This window comes from Aotus nancymaae, unplaced genomic scaffold (genome assembly GCF_030222135.1).
Source record: "Aotus nancymaae isolate 86718 unplaced genomic scaffold, 86718_ANA_hifiasm-v0.15.2.pri h1tg000007l, whole genome shotgun sequence".
NCBI lineage: Eukaryota > Metazoa > Chordata > Mammalia > Primates > Aotidae > Aotus > Aotus nancymaae.
In genome coordinates, this window is record NW_026988418.1 from 13,840,600 (window position 1) to 13,859,598 (window position 18,999).

General features: G+C 37.0%; 1 protein-coding gene and 1 pseudogene across 1 annotated transcript in view; one reads left to right on the top strand and one right to left on the bottom strand.

Annotated features, from left to right (window-relative positions):
• FAF1 (Fas associated factor 1) overlaps positions 1–18,999 on the bottom strand; it is a 535,243-nt gene that overhangs the window by 90,374 nt on the left and 425,870 nt on the right. Inside the window, exon 15 of the mRNA XM_012434603.3 lies at positions 17,552–17,640. Within this exon, the coding sequence (XP_012290026.1) occupies positions 17,552–17,640 (89 nt within the window). The remainder of the gene's footprint in view (positions 1–17,551; positions 17,641–18,999) is intronic.
• On the top strand, positions 7,172–7,830 carry LOC105705036 (large ribosomal subunit protein eL15-like; annotated as a pseudogene).

Here is an 18,999-nt window from a genome sequence, read left to right on the forward strand (position 1 = left end):
TCAGCAATTAATAATAGTTTTGGTTGTTCTTCATCGGGTACCTTAGTGTTCTCTCTTTTAACTTAAGGGTAATAAGCATCTATAATTGAGGTTCCCAAAGGTGTGCAAAGCTGTGATGTGTATTTTAGCATACAAGCAGCAAATTTCTTCAATGAAACAACAGTGGGCAGTTGAGAATTCCAAAAGCAAATCCATTAAAATAATTTTCACTAGTCAGCTACAATTTTTGATAGGGGTGCTTTGCTACATACGTCAAGGCGTAAAACGAAAAAACTCTGACAAATTTTGGTATGGTTTATGCTAAAAATACTCTGCAAAGATGAGTATAATAGGAAATGAGAAGTATACATGGCTATTGTTAAAGTGAAATATCTAATCTGAAGTTAGAATCTTTCTGCTTAACTAACCAAGTAGCCCTCATTTAATTATGATGTGTGTTACTGGCTGATAGTGTATTCCTCCAATCTAGCCATCAATTTAAAAAGTACCCTTCTTTCTTCTAGAAGATACTTCCTCACAAGTCTATCTGCCACAGTGTTGCAAATTTTTTGTCTCAGCTTTAAGAAAATTTCCCTGGTGAGCCCTAACTCTGCTAGGCAGATCTAACACCCTACATGTATCTCCATCATGTAATTTATGTCATAATACATGCAATCATTTGTTTACATGTCACTGAACATGCAAAGGAATGTATCATCCTTATATCTCCTGGTGTTGAGCACAATGTGGATATGTAGCAAGTCCCTAAAAAATGTGTAGATTTAGTGGTCAAAACAAATTAATGATTTTGTACACTCATAATGTTGTGAAACTGTCACCACCATCTATTTCCTTTTTCATCACCCAAAAATGGTAGTTTACCTACTAAATGTCTACATATTATCCTTTAAGACTCAAATGTTTACTCCTCAAGAAGTCTTCTTTGTGTCATTTCTGTATCATACTTATTGCCATTGCTGCTTTTCATACCATATTGCAAGTACCTGTTTCCTGGGATGAAAAGTAATTGGAAAGAACCAGGGTCAAGGCAAATCTGTAACTGGAAGAAACATGCCAGATAATTCTCAGAATCCCCCATAAGAGGTATGAAAACCAGAGTAAAGTAGTTTGGAGAGGTAAAAGTGACTTGTCAAAAATACAAATGGAAGGCAACTGAATATCTCTCTTTGTGCTATTTTTCTATACAAATTGTCTACTTTCTGCAAACTGGACCAACATGATTTCAACTTCTTTACACTATTCCTTTGCATGTTTTCCTAACCTTGCAATGATCTCTCCTCTTACCTCTGTACATGCAAACTGCACTGTGCTTTCCAAAACCAAATCAAATCTTACCTCTCAGGCTGTGCACAGTGGCTCACTCCTGTAATCCCAGAACTTTGGGAGGCTGAGGCAGGTAGACCACTGGAGTCCAGGAGTTCAGAACCAGCCTGGGAAACATGGCAAAACCTCATCTCTACTAAAAATACAAAAAATTAGCCAGGTGTGGTGGTGCATGCCTGCAGTCCTAGCGACTTGGAGAGAGGCAGGAGGATTGCTTGAGTTTGGGAGGTTGAGGCTGCAGTGAGCCCTGACTGTGTCAATGCACTCCAGTCTGGGCAATAGAGTGAGACCCTGTCTCAAAAAAACAAAACAAAACCCTTACCTCTTTTAAAAAGTCTTTCCTATTAAGATTGTTCCTTCTGAATTCTTCTAGGTCATATAACAAACTTTTGCTAGGGATACTTTTTGTAAGGATATGCTTTGGCTCTCCAACTTTAGATGATAAATTCCTTAAAGAACAAGACTGGCACTCATACTGTTTTTATATGTTAATCCATTTAATAGACAAAAATTGAACATATACTGTAGAATCTGATGTTCTGAACTATATATGTGTTATAGAATAGCTAAATTGAGTTAAATAACATATGCATAACCTCACATACTTATTGCTTTTTGTGGTGAGAACTCACAGTATTTTTTTGATGTCCCCAGAAACAACCAGTAGTAGTGTCTCCATTTGTTAGCAAATTTGTTTGGTAGCAAACAAGGTAAAGGTACAATGCACATGAAAGTGCACTTTCAGCTCCCAAATTCTCATAAACATGGCCATATAAGGTCCTGTGGGAAATAAAAATTCATGAGGGATATGACTGTCTCCAAAGATAGGAATTTAAGTTAGTGTTATATTTAAGACAAGAGCAGTTTCTCCTGATTCTTTTTAAAAGAATCTGCGTAAGAAAAATGTTTCTAGGTGCCTGTCAGGTTCATGACATAGCCTCTTGAGAAGGCTTTAGAAGTAGGTTTTAATTTTTATTTGGAAAATTCTAAGATGGCTACTTTTTAAATGATACATAAAAGAAAATACAACTAGATATATTATCCCCAAAGCCAGCTAATATTTCATAACTAGAAAATTAAATATACTTTCTTAGGCATTACCATTACTGAAAACAAAAAGTGGACAGGTTGGACCAGCTATTTAACGATGAATGCTTTTACAGTAATAAATGGTGACAGCCCAAATCAAAAAAGAATGCAGTACTGAGATATCATCAATTGTGTTCTGTCATTACATGGCAGCTCCACCCAGTCTAAGCTTGTCAAAAAGTGTTACTGTAATCCATGAAGAAGTCTTCACCTCAGGCAAAAGGGAAAAATGTGGGGGGCTGGCTCTGAACAGGTGTGCTGAATTATAATGCCAATGTTGAGTCACAAATCTCTTCACATTAGTATCATATGTGACAATTAACTTCTACTGTGAGGTGTCAGACATGGATAAACTGATCTATCAGCAGGCACTTTAAGAACAACAAATGTAAACAAAGGATGTGGATATATCTTTTTAATAGTGAGCATTAGTCCAAGCACAAAAGTAGAAGTAGACAGTTATGTGAAACTTTCTTGTTCTAATCTAGTGAATATATTTGCGAATCTGGGAATGTCTGATCTGCTCTTCAGGTCAGCCCACTCAAATCCTACCTAATCTTGGTAAAAGCGCTGATTCAGTTTATCCCATAAATCTTTAATATAATTGTACCTCAGCTTTACAAGGGATCATGATGTATAAAAAGCACACAAGTGTGTATTTTGGCCTTTACACAGTTGTATTACCTTGGGCAAATTGCTTAACCTCTATAAGCCTCAGTTTCCTCTCTCCTCAATAAACGGGGGCAATAACTATCACTTAAGATTATCATAAAAACTAAAAGAGATGATTTAAAGGAAGTATCTAACAAAGTGCTTGGCCCTAGCGATATGCAACACAAGCTTAGTCCTTTCTTTAAGATACTTCACCTGACTCCTTACTTCCCTAAGAAATAAAAGTTTGGAATTGTAACAAACTGCTCAGGATTGAAGTTCATGAAGGCAGAGCTTGAATCCTTTCCAAACTATGTCAGTTCCTAGTAGTATCCAGTAAGTACTGAGCCCAAGAATCAACAACTTTTCCAATTTCCAGCCCATAGTAACCTGTCACTTCTCTGTACTCAAAAGGATTGAACGCTGTATACATTGTGTTCTTTTTTATTATTGTAAAATATATGTAATACAATATACTATTTTAAGTATACAATTTAGTGGCATTAAGTACACTCATAATGTTGTGAAACTGTCACCACCATCTATTTCCTAACATTTTCATCACCCAAAAAGGAACTCTGTACCCATTAAGCAATAACAACCAAATTTACCCACATCTTTAGTTCCTGGCAAATTCACATCTACTTTTTGTCCCCATAAATTTGCTTATTCAATTGTTTTCAAAAATTTGCCTATTGATGAATCATACATTTTCCTTTTATGTCTGGCTTCTTTTACTTAGCATATTTTCAAGGTTCATCTATGTTGTAGCATTTATCAGTACTTCAATTCTTTATTATGGCTAAATAGTATTCCCAGTATATGGATATGCCACATGTTTATTCATTAATCTGTTAATAGATCTTTGGATTATTTCCACTTTTTGGCTATTGATGTAATGAACTTTCAGGCACAAATATCTATTTGAGTCCCTGTTTTCAATTCTTCTGGGCATATGGCCAGGAGTGGAATTCCTGGATCATATGGTTACTCTATGTTTAACTTTTTGAGTAATCAATAAAATGTTTTTCACAGCAGCTGTCATTTTACATCCCAATCAGCAATGTACAATGCTTATAAATTTGTGTCTATATTCTCATAAACTCTTATGTTTCATTTTTAAAATTATAGCCATCCTTCTAGGTATGAAGTGGCATCTCATTTGTGGCTTTGATTTGTATTTCCTCAAGGACAACTGACACTGAGCATCTTTCCATGCACCTGTCGGTCATTTGTATATCTTTGAAGAAATGTCTATTCAAGTTCTTTGCCCATTTTTTGTTTAATTTCCTGTTATTGAGTTGTAGGAGTTGCCTAATATATTTAATACGTTCTGGATATTAAACCCTTATCAGATATATGATTTGCAAATATTTTCTCCCATTCTGTGGTTTATCTCATTTTTTTTATGGATGCATAGTATTCCATGGTGCATATGCAGCACATTTTCTTTATCAAGTCTCCCACTGATGGGGATTTAGGTTGATTCCATGTCTTTGCTATTGTGAATAGTGTTGCAATGAACATAATTGTGCATGTGCTAAATAACAGAATGATTTATATTCCTTTGGGTAAATACCCAGTAATGGGACTGCTGGGTCGAATGGTATTTCTGCCTGTAGGTCTTTGAGGAAATCACCACACTGTCTTCCACAATGGTTGAACTAAATTACCCTTCCGCTAACAGTGTATAAGGGTTCCTTTTTCTCTGCAACCTTGCCAGTATCTATTATTTTTTTGACTTTAAAAAAAAATTTTTTAATAGTAGCCATTCTGACTGGTGTGAGAAGGTATCTCATTGTGGTTTTGATGCATGTCTCTAATGATCAGTGATGCTGAGATTTTTATTCACATGATTGCTGGCTGTATGTATGTCTTCTTTTGAAAAGTGTCTGTTCATGCCCTTTTCCACTTTTTAATGGAGTTGTTCATTATTTGTAAATTTGTTTAAGTTCTTTATAAATGCTGGATATTAGACCTTTGTCAGATGCATAGTTTGCAAAAACTTTCTCCTATTCTGCAGGTTGTCTGTTTGCTGATAGGGTCTTTTGCTATGCAGAAGGTATTTAGTTTAATTAGATCCCATTTGTCAATTTTTGCTTTTGTTCCGATTGCTTTTGGCGTTTCTGTCATGAAATTTTTGCCGGTGCCTATGTCCTTAATGGTACTGCTTAGGTTGTCTTCCAGGGTTTTTAATAGTTTTGGGTTTTCCATTTAAGACTTTAATCTATCCTGAGTTATTTTTTGCATATGGTGTAAAGAAAGGGTCCAGTTTCAATTTTCTGCATATGGCGAGCCAGTTATCCCAGTACCATTTATTAAATAGAGAGTCCTTAACCCATTGCTTGTTTTTGTCAGATTTATCAAACATCAGATAGTTGTAGGTGTGTAGTCTTCTTTCTGAGTTTTCTATTCTGTTCCATTGGTTATGTGTCTGTTTTTGTACCAACACGATGTTGTTTTGGGTATTGCAGCCCTGTGGTATAGTCTCAAGTTGAGAACTATTCAGGCTCTTTTTTTGGTTTTGTATGTGTGGTTTTTTTCTTTTTTTTTTGAGATGGTGTCTTGCTTTGTTGCCCTGGCTGGAGCGCAGTGGTAAGATCTTGGCTCACCGTATATAACCTCCGCTTCTTGGGTTCAAGTGATTCTTCTACCTCAGCCTCCCAAGTAGCTAGGATTACAGGTGCCCACTCCCACGCCCAGCTAATTTTTGTATTTTTAATAGAAGTAGGGTTTCACCATGTTGGTCAGGCTGGTCTCAAACTCCTGGCCTCAGGTGATCTGCCCACCTCAGCCTCCCAAAATGCTGGAATTACAGGCATGAGCCACTATGCTTGGCCCCCATATGAATTTTAGAAGTCTTTTCTAGTTCTGTGAAGAATCTCAAAGGCAGTTTAATAGGAATAGCACTGAATCTATAAACTGCTTTGGGCAGTATGGCCATTTTAACAATACTGATTCTTCCTACCTTTGAGCGAGAAATTTTTTCCATTTGTTTATGTCTTTCAGATTCTTTACTGCTAGTATACAGAGACATAACAGATTTGTATGTGTTAAATTCATATCCTGCAAATGTGCTGACTTTGTTGTAAGCTCAGTTTTTCTGGTGTGGAATCTCTAGGGTTTTCTACATATAAGATCATGTCATCTGCGAACAGAGATCATTTTACTTCTTCCTTTCAAATGTGGATGTCTTTTATTTCTTTTTCCTACCCTGGCTAGAAGTTACAGTACTATGTCAAAAGGCAGTAGTGGAAGTTGGAATCCTTACTTTTTCCTGATCTTAGAAGAAAAGCTTTGAGTGGTTCACCATTGAGTACACTGTTGGCTGTGGGTTTTTCATAAACGGGCTTTATTATGCTGAGGAGTTTCCCTTTGTTCCTAGTTCATTGTGAAAGGGTGTTTATCATGAAAAGATGTTGGATTTTGGCCAATGTTTTTTTCTGCATCAGTTGAGTCTTTTTAGTATCAGAGTTAAGATTATGTTGCATAATAATGTGAATGCAAAATATCTGCACGCGTATTTCCAGTCTACTCTTTCATCTTAACTTGTGTTCCCTACAATTCATTGGTAAAGAAGCTGACTTTAATTCCTTTAATACTGAGTACGTGATACCCAGATGCAAACCACAAATTTGAGGAAAATTTTTAAGATCATAATTTTCAGATAATAAAAATGAAACATAATGTTTAAATAATACTAATAATAGTTTTTAAACAGTAGAAGGTAATTGATATTGTTTGAGATATTTCACAAAGGTTGTTTACATCCAGTTTAATGATTCCTGTTTTGAACTGAAGGTTAGCTTTCATATCCCATTTTTTGTGGAGATAGGGTTTCGCCACGTTGCCCAGGCTGGTCTTGAGCTCCTGCTCAAGCAATTTGCCTGTCTTGGCAAGCTCATGGTGGCATGAGCCACTGTGCCTGGCCAAAACAATTTTTAAATTATTTATTATTTCTAGACTGGGCACAGTGGCTCACACCTGTAATCTCAGCACTTTGGAAGGCTGAGGTAGGAGGATCTCTTGAGCCCAGGAGTTCAATACCAGTCTGCACAACATAGTGAGATCCAATCTCTATTAAAAAAAAAAAAACAATAATAGTACAGCTCTTTCCTTTCCATCTGGCAGCAGCCATCAGGTAAGCCAAGATGGGTGCATACAAGTACATCCAGGAACTATGGAGAAAGAAGCAGTCTGATGTCATGTGCTTTCTTCTGAGGTTCCGCTGCTGGCAGTACCACCAGCTCTCTGCTCTCCACAGGGCTCCCCGCCCCACCTGACCAGATAAAGTATGCTGCCTAGGCTATAAGGCCAAGCAAGGTTATGTTATATATAGGATTAGTGTTCACAGTGGTGGCTGAAAACACCCAGGTCCTAAGGGTGCAACTTACAGCAAGTCTGTCCATCATGGTGTTAACCAGCTAAAGTTTGCTCGAAGTCTTCAGTCCATTGCAGAGGAGCGAGCTGGATGGCACTTGGGGCTCTAAGAGTCCTGTATTCTTACTGGGTTGGTGAAGAGTCCACATACAAATTTTTGAGGTTATTCTCATTGATCCATTCCATAAAGCTATCAGAAGAAATCCTGATAACCAATGGACCAGCAAATTAGTCCACAAGCACAGGGAGATGCATGGGCTGACATCTGCAGCCTGAAAGAGTGATGGCCTTGGAAAGGGCCATAAGTTCCACCACACTATTGGTGGTTCTTTCTGGGCAGCTTGGAGAAGACGCAATACTCTAGCTCCACTGTTACCGCTAATATAAGTAACGTTTGTAAAATTCAGACCTAATAAACAATTTAGGACAGTCAAAATAATAGTAAGAAGAAGACTATTTATTGTTTTTAAATAATTAAAAAAATTTTTTTTTGTAGAAATGGGAGTTTTTCTGTGTGGCCCAAGCTGGTCTTAAACTCCTGACTGCAAGCAATCCTCCTGCTTCCACCTCCCAAAGGGCTGGGATTATAGGCATGAGCCACTGCGCCCAGCCTCCACCTTTTGGCTATTATGAGTAATGATACTAGAAACAGTCAAGTACAATTTTTTACATGAACACAGGTTTTCATTTCTCTTGAGCATTTAACTAGGAGTGGAATTGCTGGATTACATGGTAACTACATTTAATCAATTGAAGAACTGCCAAATGGTTTTCCAAAGCTGTTGCATCATTTTACATTCCCACTGGCAGCCAGTGAGGGTTCAGATTTCTCCACATCCTTGCCAACATTCGTTGCTACCTGATGATATTTTTTTTTTCTTTTGAGACAGAATCTTGCTCGTTCCCCAGTTGGAGTGTAGTGGTATGATCTTGACTTCCTGCAACCTCTGCCTCTCAGGTTTAAGCCTGCCTCAGGTTCTCCTGCCTCAGCCTCCCAAGTAGCTGGGACTACATGTGCATGCCACCATCCCAGCAAAGTTTTTTGTATTTTAAGTAGAGACAGGGTTTCGCCATTTTGGCCAAGCTGGTCTAGAACTCCCAGCCTCAAGTGATCTGCCCACCTCAGCCTACCAAAGTGCTGGGATTACAGGAGTGAGCCACTGTGCAAGACCCCTGATGACTTTTTTGATTCTACACATTGTAGCAAGTATAAAGTGGTACCTCATTATGGCTTTGATTTGCATTTGTCTGGTGAATAATAATGTTGAGCTTCTTTTCATGTGCTATTGGCCACCCGCATATCATCCTTGGAGAAACGTCTTTTCAAATCCTTTGCCAGTTGTTGCTGGGATAATTTATCTTTTTTGTTACTGGGTTGTAAGAGTTCTTTATATATTCCAGATATAAGTCCCTTATTAAATAAATGATTTACAGTAATTGTCTGTGGGTTGTACTTTCACTTTCCTGGTGGTGTCCTTTTGAAGTATAGTCAGTCAACAGTACTGATTCTGCCTCATCTTTTAAAATCTAACTCAGCACTTGCAAAAATAATCACTAAGTGAAAAATTTCTCTTGTAATATGTATTTGTCATTGATAAACAGTGATGACTACTCCCACTTCTTCAGCATACATACAGCACATATGACAAGAACTGATTCTTACTTTGCACACATTAGTAGTTTCATCCAAATGTAAAGCAACCTCTCCCTCTCTAGTAGTGTCCGCAATATAGTTATCACTCTTCCATCGACCATTACCACTGCATATGCCATCTAACAGTGTCATTTGATGAAATATTTAACCAAAGAACTCATTCTGCTGTCTTACTCTTGCCTAGGCTGGAGTGCAGTAGCAAGATCACAGCTTACTGCAGTCTTGATCTCCTGGGCTCAAGCAATTCTCCCACCTCAGCCTCCCAAGTAGCTGGGACTACAGGCATGCACCACCATGCTTGGATTTTTTTTTTTTTTAAGATGGAGTCTCACTCTGTCACCTAGGCTGGAGTGCAGAGGCGTGATCTTGGCTCACTGCAACCTCTGCCTCCCGGGTTCCAGTGATTCTCCTACCTCAGCCTCCCGAGTAGCTGGGACTACAGGTGCCCGACACCACGCCTGGGTAATTTTTGTCTTTATAGTAGAGTTGGGTGGAGTTTCGCTATATTGGCCAGGCTGGTCTCAAACTCCTGACCTTGTGATCCACCCCCCTTGTCCTCCCAAAGTGCTGGGATTTACAGGCATGAGCCACTGTACCTGGCTGCTTGGCTAATTTTTTTTCCCTTGTTTTTTGTAGAGATGGGGTCTCCATATGTTGCCCAGGCTGGTGGTCTCAAACCCCTGGGTTCAAATGATCCTCCCACCTCAGCATCCCAAAGTGCTGGGATTATAGGCATGAGCCACTGCACCTAGCCTGCTGTCTCTTTCAAGCATTAACTTTTTTTTTTTTTTTTTGAGACGGAGTTTTGCTGTTGTTACCCAGGCTGGAGTGCAGTGGCATGATCTCGGCTCACCACAACCTCTGCCTCCTGGGTTCAAGCAATTCTCCTGCGTCAGCATCCCAAGTAGCTGGGACTACAGGCGCGCGCCACCATGCCCAGCTAATTTTTGTATTTTTAGTAGAGACAGGGTTTCACCATGTTGATCAGGATGGTCTCGATCTCTTGACCTCATGATTCACCTGCCTCGGCCTCCCAAAGTGCTGGGATTACAGGTGTGAGCCACTACGCCCTGCCTAAGCATTAACTTCTTATTGCTAATTTTGCAGGGGATTTACAAGTTTCTTGGTAATAGTAGGATTTGCATATATTTTTACTTCGAGTGCACTTGTAAACAATTTCTCCTCTGGAATTTTGTATCTTCTCTGCTTTTAGCAATAGATTTTTTACTTTAGTGGTATTACTTTTTTTCTGCTCTGAAAAAAATTGTATTGATTTAACAGAGAGGTAGATCATTAGGTTTTACTTAATAATGAAGCAAAAACTTTGAAGGCCTTACACTTTTATAAAAAAATGTTCTAAGAGAGAAACACTGATACTAGAGGTAAATGGATCCTTTCTCTTATATGATCAATTTTTATATATTCACTTTTTTTTTTTTGAGACAGAGTCTCCCTCTGTCACCAGGCTGGTGTGGTGCAGTGGCATGATCTCAGCTCACTGCAACCTCTGCCTCTCGGGTTCAAGCAATTCTCCTGCCTCAGCCTCCTGAGTAGCTGGGACTACAGGTGTACGCCACCACGCCCAGCTAATTTTTGTATTTTTAGTGGAGACGGGGTTTCATCATGTTGGCCAGGATGGTCTCAATCTCCTGACCTCATGATCTGCCCACCTCAGTCTCCCAAAGTGCTGGGATTACAGGCACGAGCCACTGCACCCGGCCTATTCACTTCTTAATCAAATTTTCTTTTATGGAAACTAGTGTAAAAATAATCTATACTACTACTGGAGTTCTTTGCATTATGTCTATACTAATGTTGAACTACAGTTGACCCTTAAACAACACAGGTCTGAACTGTGTGAGTCCACTTATATGGAGAGTTTTTTCAATAAAAGTTATGCTGAAATAAAATAAAAGTTTTTCAATAAAAGTTATTCAATAAAAGTTATGTGCCTGCCTCTTCTGCCTCCTCTGCCACCTCCTCCACCTCTTTTGCCTCTGCTACCTCTAAGATGGCAAGACCAACCTGTCTTCTGCCTCTTCTCCTCACCTGCTCTATGTGAAAGTGACAAGAACAAAGACCTTTATGATAATCCACTTCTACTTAATGAACAGTAAATACATTTCTCCTTGCTTAGGATTTTCTTAACAACATTTTATTTCTCTAGTTCACCTTATTAATCTCTATATAATACATATAACATACAAAATATGTGTTAATAGATTAATGTTATTGGTAAGACTTCTGGTCATCAGTAGGCTATTAGTAGTTAAGTTTTGGGGGAGTCAAAAGTTATACTTGCATTTGACTGTGCCAAGAGTCGACAATCTAACCTCCACGTTGTTTAAGGGTCAACTGTAGTTTGAACTATGTTGTCCTGGTTTGCAGTATTTATTATACTATACTCATTATTACTTTTATGCTTCAATGAACCACTGTTGAACCCTGATCCATTTTGGGAAGCTAAGAATGTAATTAACTTAAGCAAGGAAGAATGAATATAAATTTAATCATAACATATGAATGACATGAAAATTCAGATGTCAGAGTCAAATGCTTCTGTTAAATGAATGTTTGTCAAGACAAAATAACCAATGCAATCAATCCTTGTTATCCATTAACAGTCTAATAAATTATAACATACGATAAATTAAATGGGATTTGGAGGAATATAATTTATCTTACATTTCCAAATGTGAAATAAATGTGAACAAAATAAACCTGTTGCTTACTCATATCTAACTGCTTGGGAATCTTAGTATGTACTCAGGTACTTTAGTAGTTCAGGAAACCCACTGAGAAACATTGCCCCAAAACCCAGAACCTAGCATGTAGCAGGAACTTGAAGAGTGGCTGTTACTATCTACATTCTTACCTGTTCTACCTGCCTTGTAGCTTGAGAACATGTCTGTCTCACCCTGGCTAGGTGCTTCCTGAGCTTCAGCCACCTGATTAGTTGAGAGACTTTATTGGAATTTCTGGGTTGTAAGCCTAAGGACTTTGTTTATCTTGTTCACAGCTGTGTCCTTAGGTCCTACAGTGTCTGCTATACAGTAAAAGCTCAATAAATATATATGAAATAAATACATAAATCAAAATGAGAGAAATTAATTTTCTGTGATTTGGGCCTAAGAAAGGAGAAAAATCACTGGATAAATAACTATTTTTCTAAGCAGAATGTAGCTACCTACAGAAAGGCACCTATGGTGTGCTTGGCTAACCATTTAGTAATCTAATCATTAACAGTTAATACAGACCTTTCTCCTTGAAGTTACTTTTAAATATTAGAACTTCTATGACTTTAGCATTTTCAATGGAATTCTAATGTTTAAAAATATCATATTTTTGGATTTTTAATCTCACATATAAACTTATATACAGCTGTATCGGGAAAACTCTCTTAACTACTGACCAATGAGTAGTTCTGCTAGCTTTAAGAAGTGGTGTGGGTATGTGTGTGTGTATATGTGTGTGTGTATTTTTTAAAGAATAAGAGTAAAATCTCCTTTTAAAAGTCTGTTTAGTAAGTTCTGCTTTGCTTTTTGTACAAAGAGATTGTTTTTGTTCTCTGTGCCTTGTGAGGACTTATTCCTGCTTTAACGAAAACAGCAATAACTCATGGTCATAGAGAGTAAAAGGATGGTTACCAGAGGCTGGGAAGGGTGGCTGGGGGTGGAGGAGGGGGGGAGGTGGGAATGCTTAATTGGTACAAAAAAAATAGAAATAATGAATAAGGCCTACTATTTGATAGCACAACAGGATGACTACAGTCAATGACAATTGTATATTTTAAAATAACTTAAAGAATGTAATTGGATTATTTGTAACTCAAAGAATAAGTGCTTGAGGGATGGAGACCTCATTCTCCATGATGTGCTTATTTCACATTGCATGCCTGTATCAAAACATCTCATCTGCCCCATAAATATATAAACCTACTGCATACCCACAAACATGAAAAATAATTTTAAAAAACTGCAACAGAAGCAGAATCAGTTCTGTTTGTCATTGTTAGCTCTGCAAAGAGAATGGGTATGACAGTGGTGAGATTTTAAACAGAGGAAAGGAAAAGGAATATACTGCTGAAAAGAGACTAAGACAAAGCTTAGGGGGAAAAGGTTACACATTCCATGTAGCAAACAACAAAGCCAACAATTTCCTTTGGCAACAAAAAAGCTGCTGTGAGATAATAAACATATTTTCCCTATACTGTGGCAATGCAATTTTTAAATCCTAAATTTTAAAATAAGCCTAGAATGCCCCTCTGGCATATTTTGCCCATGTTCTACCAGTGTATTCTCAGAATTCCCAGAGATTAGAATGATGTAACTGCCCTTGAAATCTGCCCTAATCTCCAACATCTGGATTGTGACAATTACTGAGCTATTGTTCAGATACAAGTTAATCAGAGAGGTAAGCCTGGAATCAAGCAATCCTTGCAAACAGGATAGAGGATTATAAACAAATTTGTGTTGAATGAATAAACAAATGAAACAATAAGTAGATCACCAACTAAGTATCACAAACTCTTGATTATCAGAGGTTTCTAGGTAGCTTAAAAAACAGTGCACATAAAAAAATCAACCCATTTACATGTTAGAAAGCATCTATCATTTGGAACCAGCCTTTAGGCAAAAATAGATTCTAAAATGTGGCTACTGTAATGTAGTAATACTTGTTTTCCTTCTCACCCACTCTTTGCCAATAGCCCCTCATTAAAGGAAAAGATTTATTTGTCCAGTGATAAGTACTTGGTAGAAGCTCAATAAACCTTTATAAAACCAAACGAATACTACTAATGAAAATGTCTAAGAGAGAAAGCTATAGGCAGTTCTGTCAAAAACAGAGGTCCGTATAATGTATATACCCTAGTTAAAAACAGAGCAATCAGTGTTATAAAGGTTAGTCCTTTCTGGGCCACTGAAGGGTGATTCAGTGTGTAAATATGGTTTAGACTTGGGTTTATTTCACAAAAGTTTTAAACATAGGTATCTCTGGTTGTGCTATGGAATCATCAAAGTGATGAATATAATTTAAAGTTAAGTTTAAATAAATTCAGGCCTAGGAAGCCAGCCTCCAAACCTGTTCACTGATTTAATTTTAATTTCACTTAAGTAAAGTCTTATTTGTAATTAAAAAAAAAAAAGGCAAATTCACAATTACAAGGGATAATGTTTCTTGTCACATATTCAGCAGATACCAAATCATTATGGTCTATGTATAGTCCAAAAGAAGTTTTTAAAGTTAGAAGTGCCTCTATTTTTCTTAGGAACTCTTATTATAACTTGAGCTACAACTTTCACGAAGACACTCTAAAAACAAAGAGAAATCTTTACCTCTTGCAATTAAATTTCAATAAAAATTTCAATTATATGAAGCGCTGGATTTTTCCTGTAGCCCTCATATTAAATTTTGTGCTCAGTATTAAAGGAATTAAAGTCAATTTCTTTACCAGTGCATTATGGGGAACACAAATTAAGATGAAAAAATGAACTGGGAATATGAATGCAAATATCGTGTATTCATATTCTTATACAGCATAATCTGTAAATCTAGTACTAATGAGACTCAAGATTTAAATGGCTGAAGAATGTTTTTAGTGAATTATTGTCAATCAATGCCTCTGTTCCAGGATAAATGTAATCTTGAAAGGCAAAACACCTATTATTACAAATTCCTAACTAAGTACAGTACTTCATTATTTCAAAATGTCACTGTCAATTTATAGAGTAACAGATAAGCACCTTTCTACCATATATCTGATTGCTTTTACTAGAGTAAATGAAACACTGACTATTAAGAAAAAGTATAAACAATATTTTTACAGCAATAGAAGAAATCGAATGTGCAATAAAACTCTAAACTAGTTACAGCACTCCAAATTCTCACATTTGTTAATGTGGATATATTGGGTTTCATTTTTAAAAAATATTTTAAAATTTATCTTTTTTTTTTGTTTGCTTTTAAGAGACAGGGTCTTACTCTGTTACTCAGACTGAAGTGTAGTGGTGCAAGCATATAGCTCACTGCCACCTTAAACTCCTGGGCTCAAGTGATCCTCCCACCTGAGCCTCCTGAGTAGCTAGGACTAACGGCATGCACATCATGCCCAGCTATTGTTTTTAAAATTTTTTTTGGTAGAGATGGGCCTTGCTACGTTGCCCAGGCTGATCTCAAACTCCTGGCCTCAAGCCATCCTTCTGTCTTGGCCTCCCAAACTGCTGGGATTACAGGTTTGAGCCACTGTGCTGGGCCACACTTATTACAGGGTCCCACTTTGTTGTCCAGGCTGGAATGCAATGGCATGAACATGGCTCACTGTAGCCTCAACTCTCCAAGTAGCTGGTACTACAGGAAGGCAACACCACCCCTGGCTAATTTTTGTATTTTTTGTAGAAATGGGGTTTCACCATGTTGCCCAGGCTGGTCTCTTAACTCCTGAGCTCAAGTGATCCACCCCCTGGCCCTGGTCAGGTTTTATATCATGTTGTAATCAAATATTGTTTTTTCCAAGTTACTTTATTTTATGTACATTCAAGTATTCATTTACTCAATCACTTAACAAATATTTACTGAGTACTGACTTTGTCCTAGGTACACTGTTAGGGGACAGGGTTACAAACATGAATGTGATATGATTCTTGCTCTTAACAAACTTACAGTTTAATGTAATGTAGGGACAAGTAAATAAAATAAAATATAATAGTTCAGGGTTATACTAAAATTGCATATGTTTCACATTTGCAATAACTAAAGGATAGCCTATTCAAACTATCCTTAGAATCTTTTCATCATTGTTCAGAAATAAAACTCTTACTTGTTTTAGGGAAATCTTTTAAAAAGAAATTTAAAACAGATACATTAAAAATGATAATCTTACAAATATCTGTGAACACAGCATCTCAAATTAACAAATTCTAATATTTGTTTCATATTTTATTTTAAGGCTGTTTTCTAAATCCAGAAATTTCTTGATTGATCCAAGTACTAATGACTACTTGAGATTATTATTTGTAGCTCTTGTCAGCTATATGACCTTGGGTAAATTTACTTAACTTTGCCTCTCAGTTTTCCCTTCTGAAAAGTGGAGATAATCATACCAATCTGTGCTAGACTATCTGCCATTTACCCCCTCAGGATCCATGTTCTACACAGCTTTGTGCCCAAGGAGGTTCTCCTACCTTCCAGCTTCTAATTGGGCTAAATTAATTGGAGATACTCGCAGGAGATTAGAGAAGGACGATGAAGCTGTTTCCTGGTTTCCTCCCTACTAGGCCACCAAGGTTAGCTATATCCCTCTATCAAAAGCAGTTTTCTCCATATATAGCACCCTCTCCTAGGCTTTCAGGCTTAGAGATGATAATGGTTCCCTTTAGCCTTTTAGCCTTGGAGTCTGTATTAACTTCTTATTCTTTTTTTTTTTCTGGAGACAGACCCAGGCTGGAGTACAGTGGCGTGATCTTGTCTCACTGCAACCTCCACCTCCCAGGTTAAAGCGATTATCCTGCCTCAGCCTCCTGAGTAGCTGGATTACAGGCACACCATGCCCGGCTAATTTTTGTATTTTTAGTAGAGACAGAGTTTCACCATATTGGCCAGGCTGGTCTTAAACTCTTAAACTCAGTGATCGACCCACTTCAGCCTCCCAGAGTGCTGGGATAACAGGCGTGAGCCACTGTGCCCAGCCTTTTCTGTTGATTTTTGAAAACCCTGCCCACATATTTACAAATGGTCATCTTATTAAATTCTTCTTAAATAACCTAGTTTAAAAGTGTCATCTATTTACTGCCAGAATGCTGACTGATATACAACTTCATGGGTTATTTTGAGGATCATATGAGATGATGATTAGTGCTTAGTACAGTGTCTGGCACATGACAAATACCAGGTAAGGACTGAACATTATTGCCATCAATAATGCTTTTATTATTATTTTGAGGTTCTATGTTCATGTTATCTATAACACCTGAATATGTATAGGAGGTTGAGAAATTCAGAATGCTGGAGATCTTTTGATAATTCTCACAGTACTTCAAAAATACATTCAAATGTAAAATGTGTTTATTGCTAATTAATCTTAATATTTAAAAAGAATAAGAGGACCTTAAAAGTGAGTGATATAATTCATATAGTAGACATAATTTCCTGGACTATAGTTTCTTCTATAAACATGCTTCTGAACTCATTTCTTGCAAATCGACTTCCTGTAACCACCCCAAATCTAGCAAAGTATAAATAGTCCATAAATTAAAACAAATTATTGGGTTTTGGGGTCATAAAAAGAATGGACTGGTAATGGTAATGCCAATGATAAGCTCCATCGTATAAAAACCCTTGAATTGGGAAACAGATCTTCATCATCCTTATTTATCAATCATATCATAGGCACGTACCATCATTTGACAGATTACTTCATCAAAACCCTGTTAAAGATCTGCTTAACCTTTACCTTACCTCATCCTTTATATCTTCCTGTTGTTGGGCTGTGAAGATCTCCATTGCGGCCATGAGTCTCATCATTAACTCATCGACTGTCGTGTTACCTAAAATAAAGAGATTGCCAAACTTTATATAAGCTTTTTATATATAACTTCAAATTATTAAAGTATTAGAAACTGGAAAGTCATTCTAGAATTAACAAGAAAGTAATAACCAGTCTAAAAAAATTAAATACAGTTAAATACTTTTTTGGTTTTATGAAATGTTTCATATGTTCAACAAGGAAGAGTAAACTAGTATACTGGCAGTTGAAATTTCAGAACAATTATATTTGAGGGAGCAGTTTCTTAGTAAGAAGGACTTTTAGCACTATATACAAGAATGTCCAAATAGTGAGGTTCAAAAGTTCTGTCAAATTATGAAAACATATCTAGACTAGCAACAATTACCAGTTGTTTACATATCACTGATTAGGCTAAGCACTTTATATATACTATTTCATTTAATCTGTACAACAATTCTATGAAGGAGTCATTATGATTTGATTTTAAAAAGAAGAAAAATGAGTCTTAGAGAACTCAAAAAACCTGCCTGACCAAGGTCAAGCTGGTTAAGTGGGGAGGCAAGAATCTGAAAGCAGAAGAGGCCAACTGGAAGCCTGTCCTCTTTGCCACCCACTTCAGTCTATTACCTTTACTTAGAATTATCTTCTATCGCTAAAAATCCTCTAGTGAAACAAACAGTAATTCAATTTCTGAAAAAAATTGATTTCTTTTTTTGCCCAATTGATATTTCTCCCTTTCAGCTGCTTTTAAATGATTTTTATAATCTTTATAAAGAAGGTATTTTAAATGTTTGATTTTTCTTAATGTCATTTTATTCCCTGACCAAGTCTATAACAAACATATAGCACATATATGCCATTTCCTAAACACAGTTAAGTCATTGTTACTTGCTTGGGATGTACCTACAAGAAAAAAATTCATGAGGACATACAAAGATATGACAAGTCTCTTCTCTCCAACCTTCAGGCAGAAAGAGTTAAGTTTTCTCCAAGGCTTGAGAAGGGGTCTTCTTCTCCATTAATGAAATGGCCACCAACAGGACAATAAAGACCAAGCATCCTTGCTGGCATTTTTCCAGAGGGCTTGACTAACATGATTTTTCAATGGTCCTTTCCCTAATTATCCTTATGATCATTGGCAGCACGGGTTTAGGGAACATCTATGGTCCTTGGCAAAAGAAATGATCTAATTTGTTCACATCAATACTACTCACTAAATGAGCTACAGGATAAATGTTACCTTGGCACTAAGAAAACAGAACTGGTTTTATAGTCAGAGTTCTAACTCTAATTCCATTACTTATAAGTTATATGATCTAGTACCTGGAAACTGTCTAGCACATGACAAAGACTTTAATTAATATTTATTCAATAAACAAATAAATGCATAAGTGAATAA